The following is a 20,839-nucleotide window of genomic DNA, read 5'->3' as shown; positions in this document are numbered from 1 at the left end:
CACTTGTATATCACATATACATGCTTAAGTTCACATAAGATAACCAAGGAGCTTTGTTTATTGGATATGAGTAAATGCCAGAATTAAATAAAATTTATTTTATTCATTGAACAATGTGTATCTTTACAAAACAACGAGACTCCGGGAGAATTAGGACACCAATCCCAACATAATTATCTTCTTTTTTTGTTAGATTAATTGGACGCCATACACACAAGATATTTGGTCATCACTACCTGATTACTGTCGTGATGGTGAAGACATCTGGTTGACCGTTAGCCCTCTTATATGCTTCCATATAGTAGAGTGGCATCATCTAGATCGTGTGTTGAGACAGTTCGGTCTGCGACAAACGATACCTTCATTGTACTACACACTCCCAGAATTACACTAGATTGATTTGAGAGGTAAGCATGACCAAGACTGTCGTCGAATTCATGCAGAATATATATCCTACTAGCATGGACGATATGATCGTTGTGCACAGGGAGAAATAACAAATGGGCCAACTGTATCAGATGACTACTTTTCCTGATACGATTCAATCACGAGGAAATTTATCACATCTGATGGTGCTTACTATTACTGCATGGTAAGAGATTTAAAATCAGAAATTTTCTAAATATATGATATGAATATTGTTTAATATTTATTTTTTTCATTGTATAGAATAATTTTATCGGAGATGTACAACAATATTTAGTACAACAAAATTTACTAGAATTGGGTTCATTGTGCCATCAAACATTGGTCAACATAGAAAGTATTATTCAACAAACAAGATGACTCAATGTTGCTGATGTTAGGATTGGTGTCCTAATTCTCCCGGAGTCTCGTTGTTTTGTAAAGATACACATTGTTTGATGAATAAAACAATTGTTATTTAATTCTGGCATTTACTCATATCCAATAAATAAAGCTCCTTGGTTATCTTATGTGAACATAAGCATGTATATGTGATATACAAGTGAATCATGCCTTAAGTGATAACCTAAATAGATCTGTAATATAAGGATTAAGGTGGGATACCTGATCCTGGTGACACTACGGATACGATCCATTTTGTAGAGGTTTGAAAGTGTTGTAAACTATTACAGATGGTAGATCCTAACCATTCATATGGAGTCGTGCGAGCGGGGATTTCCTATACAAAGAGTTTGTATAAGACCTGGACCACGAGATGACTAGACTCTGTATATAACGCCGTTGATAGTAGAGACTTGCATCTCACCTAAACGACCATAGGTGACACGACCTCAATCCTGAGTGTTTTGGGAACTCTTGCCTTTGAGGGCGGTCCTTTGATTAGTATGGGTGAGAGTGGCCAGATTGTCAATTCAACATGCCTACCTTTTTGGGGACTTGTCTGATTTGGGAGCTGGGAACTCAATCCACAATATGGAATTCACTCCTTTCTTGATGCAGGGATAAGTAGAGAGATTATTCCCTTAAGGGCTGATTCTGAGGCTTGAACATAGTGGCCACAACTTCTCTTTGGAAGAGAAGATTCAGTCATAGTAGGACTATGATTTATGTTCATTAGAGGGATCAGTGGTACTTTAGGAGACAGATATAACTACAGGGACATAACGGTTATTGGTCGAGCTGTACTTACGAGTGATTTGTGAAGGATTGTCGCACTGCTGATTGGTTAAGATGGAAACATAATATATCTGTGGTAAGAAGAGTTCAACTGTCGATCTTTAGTGGAGTGCCTGGCAGTTAACAGATGGTGGATCCTAGGACTAAAGAGTTTAACCAGTTATTCACATACCGTTGAAGCTTCAAGCTACATGTCCATAAGGTCCCCTTGGTAACTCAATGGATTCAGTTGAAGATCAGTTCTTGGTGTTGATTTGAAATGTTCAAATTGACAAGAGGTATTTTGATTATATATGATATAATCAGTATGATGTATGAGATACATCTAGTGGAGGATTGATGTAAATGAGATTTACATTAAGTACCATGGAATAGAAAAANTTTATATGTTTCATGAGATGAAATATTAAAACTATAGGTTATAAATATAGTATGATAAGTTGGTTTTCATTTATATTTATAATAATATTAATTATTGGATAATTAATTCTTTTTCTTTAATAACCAATTGAGTGGATGGTTATTTGATTTTCATGGTAACCGTGAGTTAAAAGAAAAATTGTTTTCCTAATTTTAGTAAGTTTTTTTTATCAAAAATTTATTTTGAGATTTTTTCTCGCAAAAAGAAAACTCACGGTGCTGGTCAGGTAAATACTGATTTACTAAGCGACAACATGTTTTAGTAAATGATCGTGTAGTGTTTTGTAGGTGACAGACACTGAGCTAAACAATGAGTTAAACGATCGCTTAGCTTTTGCTAGACGATCACTTAACTTTAGATAAACAATTAGGTATCGACCTATGCGATAGGTTCCTGTCTTCTCCCACTTGTCCAATCGTGTACACGATTGTTCATTCCTCCTTCTTCTGCCTCATACCAAGCCCGAACAGAGCCCACCCTCTGGAGTCTCACACCGAGAATATCAAGGTAACCTTCTTGGTGGTGTCATACTCAACTCGACACCATTGAGGTTCCGTGGAGGTCGTTCGTGTTGCTGAGGAGTTTGTGACCAAGACGATCGTTGAGGACGAGCGCAAAGTGTTCGTGCAGTGTTGTGGTCGTGTTGTTCGAGTGTTCGAGGTTGCTGAGTTCGAGCGTTCGTGAGCAAGGAGCGTGAGACGAGTCTACAAATTTTTGTAGCTTTCACCTTGCTCATTTATTGTTCATGCTGCAATTTCTGTAACAATTGCATAACTGTATATTTCTGTACGACTGTAATTTGTAATGTTCATTCATGATTGTAATTTGGAATGATCTTATTTCCGCTACTCATGGAAATCGCGAATTCGATTTCCTTCAGCTGACACTGATTGAAGACGTATTCCTCGTAGACGACAACAACAATAGGGTGAAGCTAATTTAGAGGCACACGAAGACAACTCTCATGTGGGTTAAGGGTCAGGGGGTTGTCTTTAAATTTCATGTAAACTTCTATTTTCAAATTAAAGAACTAATTGTAAATCTTCATTAGTATCATGACATCTTTTTTTTATTTATATATTTTTTTTTATATGAGTGGAGAATAATTATGTTTTCATTGTAGATTAAATATATAATTAAGTTTAATAATGAAGAAATTTGTGGACTCGGTCTTAAAGTCTTAATATTGTTGTACATTTCTGATTAAAAAAATAATTAATCAATCTTTTTTATAAAAAAAAAATTGTGGACTCGGTCCACGAGTATCTCTTTAACCGGTCAACCAACTAAACCGACATGGTGCAGACTGAATTAAATGCTGATTGTGTACCCCGTACACGATTTTTCTTCATACCAAAATTATCCTATCTTTGTCAATACTTTCCATTCCCACCTATTTTTAAAAATACTTTTCCATGTACTCCATTTTTATCAATAATTTGAAAATCCACAATATTTTTGAACTTGATCCCTATATTTTGTGTGAAAATTTGTGAAGGGAGAGCAAGAGAGAAAGAGAAGGATTGCGGGTTAAATTGAAAAGGGATCCATAGAAATTACCAAATTAGAGGTAGTTCTCTTTGTGTTGTTGGGATACTAAAGTTCACCAAAAAAAAGAAGAAGAAGAAAGAAAGAAAGAAAGAAAGAAAGAAAGAAACAGAGCAACAAACTTTTTATGGGATTAAGTGGAAAAATAAGTTTGTTTTCAAAACAATTAGCAAAAACAGGTTGGACAAAAAGTATTTTGCAAAAATAAGGTAATTTTTTTTGTCTTATTAATTCCCGACTGTTTGAAAATGAAAATGAATTGAGGCCTCGTTTACCTATTCATTTGAAATTTAGGATGCAATCATAATCGGATTGTGCTATAAAGAGAATGAGTTACAATGGTAATCTAACTACATTTCATTATGTTTACCAATTTTTAATGAGATTGAGTTGAATCACAATTAGAAATCCATCGGTTGATGTTTACTTTTTAGTATAATGAGAATGAACTTGGAATGATTACCATAACACTCTTTTATATTTCTAATCTATTTTATGATACTTTGTTCACTTTTTTTTTTTACTTATTTTATTTAATAATTAAAATTTTAGAAGCTTCTATATAGACAAAATATTTAATTACATAAAAATCTATATAATCAATAATATACATTTTTTTTTTTAATTTTAAAGAAACAATAATCACTATGCAATCTTAAACTAGAGTGAGAAGTACCAAACTTATATGGTTTTGGAGGCCAGATAGTAAGAGTTGGAGAGAGAGATAAAAGACATGAGCTAGAGCAAGAGTGGGATGGAGAGTGAGAAATGAATTAATCAATGAAATCATAGATCAATTAGAACCCGAATTCAAGAAAGAAAGTAGTACCTGAGTGAGAGCGAGATAAAACATGAGCCAGAGTAGGATGAAAAAGAAAATGAAGGGAAGATGCTATCCGTTTGGCTTGACAAGAAAAAAATTGAGGAAGAAGATGAAGATTCAACAATGCAAGTGTAAAGAGAGGGAGAAGAAGAAGAACACATGTTTTTTACGTGGTTCGACAACAACAAAGCCTACATCCACGGAGAAGTTGATTTATCATTCGATCTTGGAGAGATCTTGAAGAATATAGATAAGTAGTAGTTAAAAGTAATTTTATTTCATAGTATATTTGATGAACTAGCTAAGATGTATTTATATAGGACTTTACAAAAAGAGTTATAACATACATGTAAAGTTAATTTCAGCATATTATTCTTAACAAAGACGTTTGAAGATTTACAAACACAAACCGGGAAATAGTTCAAACGTTCCTCAACCTTAGTCACAAGCGTTGCCATTAGTCGAACTATTTGAGTGGCCATTGAATTTCGTTTGTTAGCATGCTAGAATTATGTTGAATTGAAAGTTTAAGTGATTTGGAGGTATTTAATAAAACCATTTTTTTTTTTTTTGTTTTTGTTCTTTTAAGTTATTTTTTCATCTTTTATATATATTTTTTAAATATATATAATTTGTTTTAGATTTTTTAATCTTACCTTAGTTTGGGATTTTTTTTTAATAGTACAAATTTTAAAATTTATGGCAAATATTAATTTGTATCCTTAAGTTTGGAGAGTTCTATCCATTAAAATTCTAAAGTACTAAGTAATTGAACAAATTTAAATCTTGAACTTTCAAAAATGTCGGTTTTACAAAATAGACGATTATAAGAAATGCATAGACCATGAAATTCTGCCAAAGAGTCTAAATTAATTTATTTATGAAAGTTTGAGAGTTTAATTAATACAATTATAAGTTTCACACGGGGTTTTCAAAACGAAGTGTATTAGAGGGTGTAAATTAAGACACTAATAAATGCTCAAAATTTAAATCGATACAATTATTAGTTCATGGTTTAAATTAATATAACTCATGAAGTTTATGAATATAAATTGATGGGTAAAGAATTTAAACCTTTTTTCTATTTCTTTTTTTGAGTTTCTTCATCTATTTCTTGTTTTTCCCTTTTTTATGAGTTTTTATGAGCATCCACCATTGAGTTAGCTACCAAGCATAGGACATAAAACATCAAATATCAAGTGAACTTTTGAACCAAGCATATAATGTAGAGTATAGACATCGAGTAGTGAACATCGAGAATCGTGTAGTAAGTTTATGGCATAAAGCATAGACATAGAGCGTAAAGCATCGAGGATGAGTAACAAGTATACAGCATAGATCATAGAGCATAATAGATTGGAGATTAAGAAAACTTATAAATTATAGCGTACGGATGATTCTCAGAATCAAATCGATAAATCACAAAATGTTGATACAAATATAATGTCACTTTTTATTTCTTTTCAAAGTAGTTATTTTTCATTTGGACATCTTAAAAAAAGAAAAAAAACAAAAAACAAAAAACAAAAAACGGTAGTTAATAAGCCTATTCGCAATCATAACCCAGGTCACATATTAATATCGTTCCGAAACTAACCAGAAAAGACAAGAACATTCATTTCGTCGAATATATGGAGATGAATGTGTTTAAAAAATTTAACGGAAATAAACTTCTAGAGAAATCTCGAATCTTCGGCCAGTCGCTATAAATTCTCACCTCAGTCACTTTCTTCACCAATCAGAAATTCCAAACCAACAATTCTCCTCTAATAATCTTCGAGTTCAATTGAAGCGCTTCCAAATCTCGATTTAAAATCTCCGATTAACCTCCAAGTCGTATTTCAATTTCTTCAAACTAAACCTAAGAAGATGTCGATGATTCCAAGCTTCTTCAGTGGCCGACAGAGCAGCGTCTTCGATCCATTTGCCACTTTCGACCTCTCAGATCCATTCGATTTTCACTTTCCTTCTTCATTTTCGTCTCACTTTCCCGAAATCGCTCGAGAAACTTCAGCTATGGTGAGCGCTCGTGTTGATTGGAAAGAGACGCCGGAGGCTCATGTTCTGAAAGCAGATTTGCCTGGACTGAAGAAAGAGGAAGTGAAAGTGGAGATAGAAGACGGAAAAGTGATTCAGATTAGCGGCGAACGGAGCGTAGAGAAAGAGGATAAGAACGAGAAGTGGCATCGGATTGAGCGAAGCAGTGGAAAGTTTCAGAGGAGATTCACGATGCCGGAGGATGCGAAAATGGAGGAAATTAGGGCATCAATGGAGAACGGAGTTCTTACTGTGACGGTGCCGAAGGCGGAAAAAAAGAAGGCGGATGTGAAGTCCGTTGAGATTTCCGGCTAAACATTGAGAATTTATCTCCTTTAATCAATTAATAGGGTGAAAATGCTTTTTTTTTTCTTTTTCTTTTCTTTCTTTTTTAAGAATCGAAAGGGAGTGTTTAATGATAGGTTAAAATTTTTATATTAAAGAAATGATATGTCATAATTAAAAGTGAAGGAATAAAAAGAAAAAAAAAATCAAAAGTAAAAAGGTAATAATTTGAAATATGAAATTTAAATGCAAAATTTTTAATCTGATGTGTTTTCTTTTGTTGGGCATAGTTTTAATTTTCAAGGATCATCAGACATTTTTGGTGTCAAAATTTTGATAACAGTAACAATTTTATCATCTACTTTATTTTTTTCTTATCATAAAAGATAGAGCAAAAATATATTTTTAGGTGCGATTTGGGTGAAATGAATTTCTAAAATTTATATTTGGATCGAGTATTTTGTGTCCAATTTACAACATTATTCATTTTGTATTTTCAACTCAATCATTTTTTTACGTTTTATGATTCTATTTTCATTTTGTCCTTGATTTGTAAATCTCGATTACATTATAACTTCTCAAATAGTCTTTTAGGCTCTTATGATCATAAGTTGATTAATTGATTTGGTAAATGTTATTTATTTAATATTATTTTGGTAAATGTTATTTATTTAATATTATTTTTCTTAATGATGGAAGAATTGTGGTCTTATATTTTTCTTTTTTCTCATCTATTTCAATCTTTCACTATTAAAGTATAGAAGTTTTCTTCTTTGTTCAAGTTTAGATCTAAATGAAGGAGTCTTTATCTATCCTCTTTTCATTAACGTTATCGTAAATTCACTTTCCAAATTTTTGCAATGGAAAAGTATAATGACAGCAACATAAGTTATCTAATTCTTCATTTTAAGATCACATCATTTTACTCTTAGTCAACTAATGGTCTAATATTTCTCAAACCTTCTGTGTTCATTTTGAAAAGTCTAAATAGACAAAAATTTCATACTTCAAGAATTAAAAGTATATTTTACTCTGAAAAATATCATTAAGATTAAATGAAATTTCTTGTGGAAATGGATTCATAAACTAATTGTCAAATTTGTGAGACTAAATCGTTAGGATCCCATTTGATAACTATTTTGTTTTTTGTTTTTTTATAATGATTTTTAGTCAAATTCCAAAAAAATGGATTTGGTTTTTTTTTTTTTTTTTTTTTGAAAATTTAGAAAGTTATTTTTTTTTAGTTTCCAAAATTTAGTTTTTTTTAAAACAAATTATTGATGAAAAATAAATAACAAAGGAAGAAATTTAAAATGGAAATAGTGTCATAACTTAATTTTAAAAAACGAAAAAAAAAAAAAAGTTATCAAATTAAGATATTTTTTTTAGTTTGTGAGAGTAGTATGTATAGAATTAATTTAAAAAAAAAAAAAACAAAATAATAAAATAATTACTAAATGGACCTAAATTACAAAAATTTAACATTTTATTTATATCACCATCTAAATTGTTATAGTTAAAATCATAATTGCGACAAAATGGTTGTTGGAGAGATTTTTTAAACCCATATATATTACCATTCGTAAAAGTAATGAATAATTTTCAATCACATTACCTTGATTTTTCACCACGGCAAATCCATTCATTATCCAAACCAGAAGGCCTTGGAAGGTCCTAGAAGCTGGAGTCTGTTCCAACCCCCACCAAGTATTGCTTCCTTTTAACTCCATCTCCACTCTTCTTCTCTTCAATTTCACTCACAATCTCGCCGGAGCTTTCAGATCCTCACCCACGATGTCCATCATTCCAATCGCCGGCCAAGACGGCCGTATTTCCAGCACTTCTCCTTCAAACATCCTCAATCGCTTCCCAAATTTCCCCTTCCCTCTTGACCTATGGCACGGTTTCCCTTTCCCTTCCTCAATCTCCGATCCCTTCTCTTGGGGAGGCAACGTCAACACTCATCTCGACTGGACTGAGACACCCAACGCTCATGTCGTCAGAGCCTCACTTCCCGGCTTCGGCAGTGAAGACGTTCTCGTCGAGCTTCAGGATGATCGGATGCTTCAGATCAGCACCGAGAGCGGCGGCTTCGTTAGCAGATTCAAGATTCCGGAGAGTGGGAAAATCGAGGAGTTGAGTGCGTTTATGGATTTTGGGATTCTTACGGTGTTTGTTCCTAAAGAAGAAGATGATCGGAGCAGACGCGATGTCCGAGTGGTGGAGATTACTGGGGAGTAGAGTTCGCCACTGTACACAAGTAAGAATCTAAATTTTAATGTTCTGTTTAGGATGAGAATCTGTTTGTGTGTGGATTGTACTGTACTTCGAGGTCGGGATTGCTCACCATGTGTTTGATAAAATGTTTCTGTGGCTGTGGTTTTGTAAATGTGTAGGTTCTCTTGTTTATCTTATAATGTAAACGTATATCAATAAAATTAGGTGACGGTTTTCTATTTAGATTCCAAGTTTGACAAAAAGAATTGTGTGTTAGTTTAAAGCTTTGTGTTTATTTATTCTGTGAAGTTTTTAAAGAATCTTTCAAGTATGTCTATCCAAACTTTTATTTGTCTAATAATCCTTGGATTTCATAATGTTTATGATCTATTCTACACAAGGTTCGATTTGATGTCTAATAAATCAGTCATTTTTATAAATTTTCAGATATTTCGAAGATCAATTGGACACTAATTTAGAAGTTTAGATACTTATTAGACTATTTGAAAATTAAAAGATCTACTAGACACAAATTTGATAAATCTATTAGACATCAATACACTTTGGAGCCATAAAATGTATGTTATTAAATGCATGTTATAAAAGAAACTTTGATAGTCGAAGTTTAGGTCAATAATTGGCATGCACTTATTCTTATAGGTTGGAGGTTCAAACTTTTCATCCCCATAATTGATGTTGTAATTAAAATTGAAGCTATTTTTGCTCTTAACAAAATTGAAAATCTAAGAAAATTACTTTGGATTATCAAATGAGCATAATAAGCTAATAAGCTCTCTCAAGTAAGTGTTTGAGGAGCACTGATCTTCTACCTGAACATAGGCTTCAATTCTCTCCTTGAAATTCTTGCTTCTCTCTCTTATCTCTTTACTTTCTTCTCCCACCATTAATCTTCTAATTCCATTTTCAATTTCTTCTCTCTCCAACCCATTTTCCAATTGAATCCCCACCCTCCAAACATAGCTCAAATATCTTGCATTCACTTTCTGATCCCCAAAACATGGACTGCACAACATAGGAACTCCCTCACTCAAACTCTCCATTGTTGAATTCCATCCACAATGGCTCCAAAATCCCCCCACAGCCCTATGTGCCAACACTTGTTTCTGAGGAGCCCATTTCACAATACATCCTCTCCCACTAACCTTCTCTTGAAAACCCTTGGGCAATGCCTCGAGCCACTCCGAGCCACGAATTGCTCCTGGCTGAACCACCTACAAGAATGGTTGCTGGCTGTTGGCTAGCCCACATCCCATAGTTTCGTACTCTGAGATTCTGTCGTCCAAATAAACAAATTGGAAATGTGGAAAGTTAGAAGGATCAGGAGAGTTGAAGCGAGTGTGAGCGATTGTGATGGAGAAGCCGCCGACGGTGTGGAGGAAACTGCCGAGTTGAAGCATTGGAGTTATATGGCCTTGGTACGGACATGGGACCAAGACTATACGCCGTCGATTTGGGCTCTGATTTTGTCTCTCTCTCCATTGAAGTAGTTTAAGGAAGAAGAAGAAGATGCGAAAGTTTTGGGAATGAAATGAATTGAACAAGAAGATCTGAGAAAATATTCGATTGAATATTGACCCACCATCTCTTGTGAATTGACGACTTTATCCTTGAGGTTGGTACTCTCTTCATTGGCGTTTTGCTTTTGGCATTTCTAAGAATTTATTATTTATGAAAACTTGGAAAATATTCGAATAAAATAGGACAAAAGGAAGTGTACATTAAAATGGTATGGAACTCAAAAGTATAATCAAAATTGTATTTTAACCTAAATTATGCTCATGCTTGAATCAGGACTGTCAATGACTTAATCAATTAGTAAAGAGTTTGTTGTTTTTTTAGAGTCTCCTTAGATATACAATGGTTTCTTACTAAAGTTGTATTTCATATTTTCAGATATGTGTTTGATAGTAGATTCAAAAATTAAATTTCAATTTAAATAAATTTTCGAAATGTGATTGAAAATATATTTGGTTACTCACTAGCTACTATTTTGAATATAAACCGTTACTATTTAATTTTTGAACTTATTTTAGGTTAAAATTTTTGTATAATTACTATTTGGTAATATTGTACAATATATATTATGTATTCTAAATTTAATAAAAACAATTTAGTTTATAACACAAAAGTAATATAATTGTTATTATTTTTATCATTTTAAATATAATTCTATATTTTAAAAATTTGAATTCAAAATCTAGATATACTGAAAATATAAAAAAAAAAAATTGTTTTCAAAATTTACACCGTTTGAATCATAGAAATCGAAAACAGTTTTCGGAAACCGAATCTAGATTGGCAACTAAACGCACAAAATTTAGTGAATCTGAAAACAAAACATAATCTGAGTTGCCTACAAAACAAGCTCTAAATCTTTCATTTTATAACTGAAACTTGGATGATTGTTCAACTCTCAAGTGACCTTCAAGCTCCTCAATTGTTACTAACTGAGTCATCATTTAAGTCGTTATTCAATCACAACTTTTAAGGGTTGTCTAGGATGTTGAGTTGAGATATTATGTGAGAGTTCATATGTTTGTGAAATTCATATATCTATGGAGTTCATATGTCTCTGTTTGGATACAGAATTATTTGATCTGAGTTCATATGTCTCTATTTGGGGTGCAAAATTAGGTTCATATGTGTGGGATATTTGGTTTAGTTTTTTGAACTCTAAATAATTTACTTTTATGATTATTATTTTTGTTTTGAAACTTTTTATTCAAAATTAGGTTCATATGTGTTGTAAACTTTTTTGAACTCAAAATTAGGTTCATAAAATTTTCTATCAGCAAAGCTTCCCCTCTCCTTCCACAAATTGTGAGGTAAACCTAAACTATGTGACATGCAATTAACCATGTCCTTTAAAGTTCGGTTCTTTTTTTCAGCTACAACATTTTGTTGTGATGTATAAGGTATTATAGTTTAATGGATTATACCATTAACTTCACAGAATTCATAACGTGATGATGATTCATATTCACCACCTCTATCTGGTCTAAGCACCTTTACTTTCTTCTCAAGTTGTATTTCAACTCCTACCTTATATGTTTTAAAAATATTAAAGGTTTCATATTTACTATGTAATAAATAAATATAGTAATATTTACGAGAATCATCGATGAATGTGACTAAGTATCTCTTACCACCTCGTATGGTAGTACTTTTTATGTCACATACATCATTGTGGATTAAATCAAGTAACTCATTACTTCTTTCCACATGGAAATGACTTTCTAGTAAACTTTGATTCAATACAAACTTCACATTTGTGCCTATTATCAATGTTAAAATTCGGCAAGCTTACCATTATATTTAAAGAATGATAACTGACATGTCCCAATCTAGAATGCCAAACATCACACAACTCAACAATATAAGTAGAAGAATTGATATTATTATTATGCTTTCACATTTGAGCCAGTACATTTAGTTTGAACATGTCATTACTTAAATAGCCTTTTCTTTATCTGACTTAAATACAAGCTTGAACCCATTTTTGTTACGTAGGATTCCTGAAACTAGATTTTTTTGAATTTCTGGCACATGCCACACATTATTGAGGGTAAGTATCTTTCTAGAAGTCTATTTTAGTAGATCTCTTTTCCTTCCACAAAGACAGTTGAAGCATTTCCCATGAACAACTTATCGCTGCCATCTATCTTCTCATATGTAATGAACAATGACTTGTCCTTACAAATTTATCTAGTAACACCAGTATCAATCCACCAACCTTTGGTGTCTTAAGTCATATTTACCTCAAAAATGATGGCAACCCGATCGTCATTTTCCACGCCATTCGCTTGATTTTGGAACTTTGTCCCTTCTTGTGTCTGCACATTGCAATCGTATGGCCACTCTTATCACAAATGCAACAATTTCCTCGAATGCACTTGCTAGGATCATTCTTTTGCCATGATGCTTTTTGAAATTTTACTTCTTGGGTTTATGTTTTGAAGCTTCAACAATGTGAGCCTTGGCTTCAACTTCTAGTGGAGTTTTATCTCCTTTTCTGTTATCATCTTCTATATGGAGTTTTACCACAAGGTTCTCCATGGATAACTCCTTTCGCTTGTATTTGAGATAACATTTGAAGTCCTTATAGGAAGAAGGCAGCTTCTCAATCACAACAGCAATTTAGAATAGCTCACTGATGTCCAATCATTCACTTCGCAAATCACTAATGATAATTTACAATTCTTCCATTTGATTGACTACCAACTTGGTATCAATCATCTTATAATCTAAGAATTTTCCACAAGAAATTTCTTAGTACTAGCATCTTCCAGCTTGTACTTCTTGTTTAATGACCCCCACAATACTTTTGATGTAACGTAGGCATTGCAATAGACATTATACAAAGTGTTCTCAATACTACTAAGTATATAATTACGATATAGGAAGTCCAAATGCATTCATGCTTGCTTCACAACTTTCATTTTAGGAGTGGCAGCTTCGGGTTGGGGTAATTGGGCAATCTTTCCTTCAAAATTTTAGCACGATTTAGTGTGGTGAGATAAAAAATCATCTTCTGTTGCTACCTCTTTAAATTGTCTTCTTTGATCTTATCTGGTTTTAAAGTATGAGGTTTGGCAATGGGCGATCCCATCACGACAGAAGTAAAAATATTGGTGGAGGAGTTTGCAGCCATCAATTTAAATACTTATTGTCTTCAGATTGTTGGGGAAAATAGAATATATATTAACTGAATATATTAGAAAACTAAATGCACCTCAACTTGAAATAATTGTATAGTATTCAAACTCAAACTTAAGCCAGATGATGTAATAAAACTTAGATATGAAAATAACCAAATACTTGAAAGAACATCAAAATCTTTGGAGACTCCAAAACGTAGTCGAGGCATGCTTCTGATAAATGCTATCTTGAAGAAAATTATTCGCTTTGCACAGGCTGCAAGCGGACTACAACAATCGTCTCAGCAAGATACAACGACTAACACTGGTAGAACTGTAACCTCGAACTACTAGGATCTGACAGAACTCTTGGATACTAGCTCTCAACTCAACTCAAGAACAAAAGAAAGAAAAAAAAAAGAAGAGAACTTTTCACTTCTGAATGAGATGCTACAAATCAAGAATCAAGTTGCTATATATAGGCTAGCAACTTAGTAACTCCCTAAAATACAAAATAGAATCAAATAAATAAAAAAATTGAAATATTTGTCAAATTTAACTCAATTGAATTGTTATTTGACAAAAATCAAACATAACTCATTCAAATTGAAGAAACTACAAATTTAACTTTCGTACATGTTAATTTGTACATAAAACATCATTTTAATTTGAAGTTTCAATCCGATTTGAAAGTTTCTAAACAATAAATTTAATCTACACAATTAAATTCATTTTATGTTTCAAATCTTCACCAAACCTTCACTTTCTTTCACTATATATATCCAACACACTCTTGTCTTTGGCCTTGACCTCTATAGATTATCTTAACGTAAACCACTAAGTCTATACTAAATTAGCATATGCGAGCTCACTTTTCTACTTTGCCAATATCTTTTGTTTTCGTGCCAATCTTCCTTATATTAGTCTTAGCTTGCCATATCTCCATTGACATCTCCTATTCCAACTTCCACTCGTCGTTCTTAAGGTAAATTTTCTATCTAGTTTGTTTTTGCTCATGGAGAACAACCAAGCTTTAGATCCTAGAGTTGATGTGTTATTTGACCCTGTCGATATATATTTCATTCCAAATGAAAGCTACAAAGTCGAATTCGGAGGGGACGGGTGGCTCTGCAACAAGGAAACTTCCACGGGTCATTCCTTTGGGTCCATTAACCTCTGATAGTTTGACTTCTCTTAGGGGGTGTTTGGGGGCCCAACATGAGAGGGTATATCCTCACATCCTATATCATTCTAGTGTTTGGAGACTCATCATCTTATCTCACCAATTTTAATTGTTTGTGGGCCCATTTTCGGAATGTGTTTCGTATCTCACCGTCATTTTTCTTCCGTGTACCATATATCGTCTCAGTGCTTGAACATACTCGATCGTTTATACTCGATCAAAGCTCTCCAGACATCAGAACTCCTCATATCTAATATCATCTCAGCACTCCAAACAACCCCTTAGAGAGATATTCAATATCCCTAACTCAATTTATATGAGATTTCTTCCTTTAGAGAGGATCCATCTAACCCACCATGGGTTAAGTTACTCTTTATCTTCTTGTATTTAACTCAATAATTTTATTTTTATTTCCATACAATACATATATTGATTTTATTTGGTTGATATTATAGATTTTTTTTATTCAAATAAGATTTTCGACAATTGTTCAAACAAGCTTTTTAAATTTAAATTTGGTTTAATACACATATTATTTAGAATCTCAACTACAAAACTTACCAAACAAATTTTTAATTAGACATTAATTATCGAACATATTCAAAGACAAACATTATTGTTCTCTTATATTTACATTTCAAATAATTAATATTCATACCAGGGAAATTGTTCAAAGAAATATGAGTTTCAAACAAAAACCACATCACACAGTTAGGTTAAATAGAGCTTTATTTAGTTTTCAACAATATCACTTAAAATAGCAGTAAATTTTCATTCCAATTTTACCCCCAAGGAAATTTATTTCAAAAAGGAGAGCTAACCAATTAGGTTAATCTGATCTAAAAAGACATAATGAAATCAACAAGCTCTTTCAAGCTACAAGAAGAAGACCCATCTTTCCTTAAACAATCTTCAATTCTTCTCTTGAAATTCATTGCTGTTTCTCTCATCTGCCTCCCTTCTTCTTCCACCATCAATTTTCTTATACCCATTTCCACTTCCTTCCTTTTCAACTCATGATCTTCCAAAGCCAACCCCACTCTCCAAACACAACTAATATACCTTGAATTCACTCTTTGATCCCCTGAATAAGGCCTACATAACATTGGAACACCCTCACTCAAGCTCTCAAGTGTAGAATTCCAACCACAATGGCTCCAAAATCCCCCAACAGCTCTATGACCCAACACTTCATTTTGTGGAGCCCATTCCACAATGCACCCTCTATCTCCAACCTTCTCTTGGAACTCCTTCAAGACGAATTCGAGCCCATCCGAGCCTCGAACGGACCCGGGGCGAACGACCCACAAGAAGGGTTGATTGCTATTAGCCAAGCCCCAAGCCATCTCTTGAAGTTCCTGGTTTGATAAGAGGGCAATGCTGCCCAAGCTGACATAGATGACTGAATTTGGAGGTTGTTTGTGGAGCCATGAGAGGCAGGTTGAGTCTTCTTTGAGCAAACTTGAAGAGGATGAAGTTGGGGAAATCTTGTGGATTGGGGCAATTGGGAAGATAGGGATTTTGTTGCAAAATTTGGTTTTGATTTGGGTGAGTTCAGATGGTTCAAGAAATGGGATTGTGTTCCAAATCACAGCTGAAGAAGTGGTTACAGTGTACATGTTGAGGATTATTTGTGCCATTTTTGAGATATCTGAAATGGCTGAGAGTGGCAAGTCTCTGAATCTCAAAGGATGGAGATTTGGTACCTCTTCTTCCATGGACACTGTTCAATATAATAGTGCAAAATTTGAGAGTTTATTTTATTAAGATAATACTTCTTTGGGTTCACCATTCTTAAATGGAATCCAATTTTGTAACCATATTAGATAAAGATATAATTCTATCTCAAAATTAATTGATAATAAGAGAAACAACTTAAGACATATTCAGATTGACCATTTATTTAAACTCTTTTAATAAAAACTGTGTAAAATAAACTTTAAAAGTATTTAAAAAGCTATTTTGGGTGGATGTCAAACTCTTCAATTTTATACAAAATGATTTATTTTTAAAATTACACTTGAAAAGTTGAACTAAATGTGTCATTATTTATCTTATAAAAATTAAATGTTAGGTCTTTCCACTTCTAAAAATAGTTTTACAAATTGATTCTTTAAAGTTTTCCTCTTGATAAATCTGTATTGATTTCTTTATGTACTTTTAGACCCTAAACTTTTATGGAAGTAACGATGAAAAATACTTAGATACATCCTAGTATATACTCGAAAAATACTTAGGTACATCCCATCCTATTGCCTATTCATAATTTGTCACATGAGAAATTAAAAATTACTCGATAAATATTGAGTTACTCAATAAATGTGCAAAGTAGAGATAGATGGAAATATGAAAATTTTCAACAAATGTAAAAGTAGAAAAAGAGAAAAATAAAATTACCCAATAAATGTGTAAACTTTTCAATAGTTTTACTATTGGAGTTGAGTTGTTTACACCAACTTAGGAAGTTGGTGGGTCAAATACCCCAAAGGTATAAAAATGTAAATCTTGAAATTTATAAACTATGTAGAAACAAAACTCGAAACTCAATAGTAAAAATGTAGTATTGTAAAATACAAGAGACCAAATAAACTTTAAGGGATTGGGACAAGGGTTATCATTAAAATATAATAACCACCTCTTGCTGCAATAAAAATTATTTCAAAATCTCCAATTAAAACTATTTCAAAACCTCCAATTAGCTACCGTCAAATCATTTTTTTATTATTTGCTACAGTGTTTACTATGTCCTTCTCAAACTAAAATAGTTTACATCTCAAACACATACTATTATAACCCAAACTAAAATAATCTACACCTCAAATACAAACTATTATAACCTAACTATAATCACATAGGACTATAATAACTAATTCATTGCTTCAAACGTCCCTTAAGTTTAAAGTTCAAGAATAAAAATATAATTACATGTAAAAAAATATATAATTACATTTTGAAAAGAAAATTTATACCAATTTGAAATAGAAATGTTAAAAGATAAAAAAAACAAGAACAAATATTAAATAGAAGAGGAGCAGAACATACACAATATATTCCATACCTTGAAGTAGAGGAAGGCGACCCTCCGCCTGAAGTTGCACAATGGCCAAGCGACTAATACACGCCGCCGCACTGGTCGTCCGAACCACCAAACTCCGAACCCCAAAACAGCTAGCCACCGCTTCACAAAAGTACATGAGCTCGTCGTGTATTATACACGCAACATCCCGGACCGTGGTGGCCATAGCTTCCTCCAAGCTAGCTTTGCAATTATCGTTGATGGCGAACAAAACGGACACCAAATCCGAAGATGCGACTAAGTCATCGGAGAGGCGGTCGTTGAGGCGGAGGAAGGTGAAGTCGGGGTGACGATTAGGGATTAGGGAATTGAAGAATGTGTGAGCAATGGTTATAGAGAAGCCACTTTGGTGTAGGAATGTTGCTAGATGAAGCATTGGGTTAATATGGCCTTGGTATGGACATGGCACCAGTATTAAACGCCGCCGTTTTTTTACTTCTCCAAATGGTTTCTCTTTCTCCATTTCTGTACTCACAAATCAAGTAGAAGAAAACCAAAAAAGTTTGGTTATTAATAATAGAGCTCTGTGGAATAATAATAATATTATGAGTGGTCTGCCGGCTGCCACAACCTAAACCACTAAAGGCCGGGTGTTTTGTTTCTTTGTTCTTGTTCTTATTTACTTTTGCTGACAAAAGAATTGTCTTGTAGAATATTATAAGCCAAGTCGGTTTGATAACTATTTTCTTTTTTGTTTTTAGTTTTAGAAAATTAAACTTATTTTCTTTCTGTTTCTTATAATAATTTGCATTTTTCTGAAGTACAATGGTTAAATTAAAAAAAATTATTTTTTTTAGTTTTCAGAATTTGACTTGGTTTTTTAAATATCGATAAAAAGTAGATACCAAAGAAAGAAATCTAAAGGTGGAAGTAGTGTTTATAGACTTAATTTTTAAAAACAAAAAACCAAAACCATATGGTTATCAAACTAGTCCTTAGTTAATGAATTTTAATTCGTAACGATTTAGTCCTTATACCTTCATATTTGTAATAATTTAATTCTTGAACTTTAATAAATAATTAATGTTTTATTTGATGTACCTTAAATTTGTAATGATAATTTAGTCCTATCATAAGACTTTTCATCAAAATTAAGTGTTAACTTTTATTATGTAATGATTAAGTCTTTATAATTCATATGTAAATTTGATTTTAGATTGACTTCCTAATATACACAGGTAAGAAATCTCACTAAGGGACTGTTTGGGGGCCCAACATGAGATGATATGACATAGGTTGATATATCATTTCAGTGTTTAGGGGTTCAATATCCCATCTCACCGAGTACAATTGTTTGGGGCCATTTTCCTTCACGCATTTCGTATCTCACCGTTTCATTTTCCTCACGTGTTTCGTAGTCATCGTTTTATCTTCTTTGTTCACGCGTATCGTATGTCACCGTTTCATTTTCCTTCAACTTCACACGTATCATACAATCCTCTCTCTCACGTCTCTCTCAATCGTCCTCTAAAACCCTAGCTCTTTCCTCCCAGGTTTGGCAACCCTCTTCTCTCTCAACAAATCTTAGTCTCGATTTTCTTCTCCATTCTTCAAATCTGTTGTTTTCTTCACAGATCTGTTATTTTCTCATAAATTTGGTGATTTCCCTTTCCCCTTGCCGCTTCAATCTTGTCTTCAACCATGTCCTTGTCGCTTTGACGGTCCTCTGCTCACCCATAACCCGTTGTACGGTTTGTTTTTAGTCCTCGGTGTTACTTCGGTCATTGATCTTCGAATGCATGACAGGGACTGGTTGGAAAAATTGCAGCTTAGTGGGGGAGAACATTGTCTACTTCGGGTTCATTTTCTAAACCCTAGATTGGCCAATGATGAGTCTTTCTCGAAAATTTCAATTTCATGTTTTGATTTTCCATACCATGATTAATTTTTCTAAACATGCAACCTATTGATTCTCTGTTCTGTGTCTTGTTTTGATTTTCAATTCGTGCCTTGTTTTGTGTCTTTCTCTTAAAATTTCCAATTTCATGTCTTGTTTTGATTTTCCATGCCATGTTTAATTTTTCTAAACGTGTAACCTATTGATTCTTTGTTCTGTGTCTTCTTCAGCCGATTCAATCTATGTTCTGTGTCTTTCTCTTGAAATTTTCAATTTCATGCATTGTTTTGATTTTCCATACCATGATTATTTTTTCTAAACATGCAACCTATTGATTCTTTGTTCTGTGTCTTGTTTTAATTTTCAATATGTGTTCTGTTTCTTTCTCTTGAAATTTTCAATTTCATGCCTTGTTTTGATTTTGCATGCCATGATTTATTGTTGTAAACAATTGATTCTCTGTTCCGTGTCTTGTTTTGATTTTCAACCTGTGTCTTGTTTTGTGTCTTTCTCTTAAAATTTTCAATTTCATGTCTTGTTTTGATTTTCCATGCCTTGTTTAATTTTTTTCTAAACATGCAATCTATTGATTCTTTGTTCTGTGTCTTGTTTTGATTTTCAATCTTTCTCATGAAAATTTCATTTTCATGGCTTGTTTTGATTTTCGACCTTTTCCTCAATCTATTATCCTGCATTGTTCTAATTCTAATGGCTCGGTGAATTCTCAATTGTGTTAGTCCTATTAAATATTTTTTTGCACGTTGTCAATATTTTGCATTATTAATTATTTTATTTATTAAACTGCCCACCAACTTTATTAATGACTGTTCTGATTGTTTGCTGATTTTATTCCACTTGTGTATTTTCACTTCCCATTCAACCACTTCATTAATGACTCAACAAATTTATTAATTGGATTTGAGTTCATTTACCCATGATGTAAATTTAATATTTTGAGGCTGGTCACACTCCGTTTTATGTATTCTGATTTATTTGGGGTTATTACTAATGTTTAACAACCACCCCTCCCTTCACTTTTCCTATATAACAATATTGGTCCACTATCCATTTGCTGAGAGTCCCCATTGTCCAAGAATTATTTTGTCAATCCGGTGAGTGGTTTAACTTTGGTTTCTCCTTCCTTCCTTTCTA

At 32.9% G+C, this 20,839-nt stretch overlaps 4 protein-coding genes across 4 annotated transcripts; 2 read left to right on the top strand and 2 right to left on the bottom strand.

The window, feature by feature from the left end:
* The first annotated feature begins 6,061 nt into the window (after positions 1–6,061).
* LOC120082428 (18.5 kDa class I heat shock protein-like) lies at positions 6,062–7,039 on the top strand. Its single transcript, XM_039037593.1, has one exon. The coding sequence runs from the start codon at positions 6,264–6,266 to the stop codon at positions 6,744–6,746; it is 483 nt and encodes a 160-aa protein (XP_038893521.1). The 5' UTR covers positions 6,062–6,263; the 3' UTR covers positions 6,747–7,039.
* Positions 7,040–8,124: 1,085 nt separating this feature from the next.
* Positions 8,125–9,176, top strand: LOC120082977 (17.5 kDa class I heat shock protein-like). Its single transcript, XM_039038435.1, has one exon. The coding sequence runs from the start codon at positions 8,511–8,513 to the stop codon at positions 8,955–8,957; it is 447 nt and encodes a 148-aa protein (XP_038894363.1). The 5' UTR covers positions 8,125–8,510; the 3' UTR covers positions 8,958–9,176.
* Positions 9,177–9,370: 194 nt separating this feature from the next.
* On the bottom strand, positions 9,371–15,392 carry LOC120082976 (UDP-glucose iridoid glucosyltransferase-like). The gene is given in 1 exon segment (XM_039038434.1): positions 9,371–15,392. A coding segment is annotated over 1 exon segment (666 nt). The 5' UTR covers positions 10,352–15,392; the 3' UTR covers positions 9,371–9,685.
* Positions 15,393–15,522: 130 nt separating this feature from the next.
* LOC120082975 (UDP-glucose iridoid glucosyltransferase-like) lies at positions 15,523–18,463 on the bottom strand. Its single transcript, XM_039038433.1, has 2 exons — positions 17,833–18,463; positions 15,523–16,497 (listed from the first exon to the last, which is right to left on the bottom strand). The coding sequence occupies exons 1-2, from the start codon at positions 18,311–18,313 to the stop codon at positions 15,614–15,616; spliced, it is 1,365 nt and encodes a 454-aa protein (XP_038894361.1). The 5' UTR covers positions 18,314–18,463; the 3' UTR covers positions 15,523–15,613.
* Positions 18,464–20,839: the final 2,376 nt, after the last annotated feature.

Source organism: Benincasa hispida, chromosome 8 (assembly GCF_009727055.1).
Source record: "Benincasa hispida cultivar B227 chromosome 8, ASM972705v1, whole genome shotgun sequence".
In the NCBI taxonomy this organism is placed as follows: Eukaryota; Viridiplantae; Streptophyta; class Magnoliopsida; order Cucurbitales; family Cucurbitaceae; genus Benincasa; species Benincasa hispida.
This window is presented reverse-complemented; position numbering and strand designations above follow the sequence as displayed.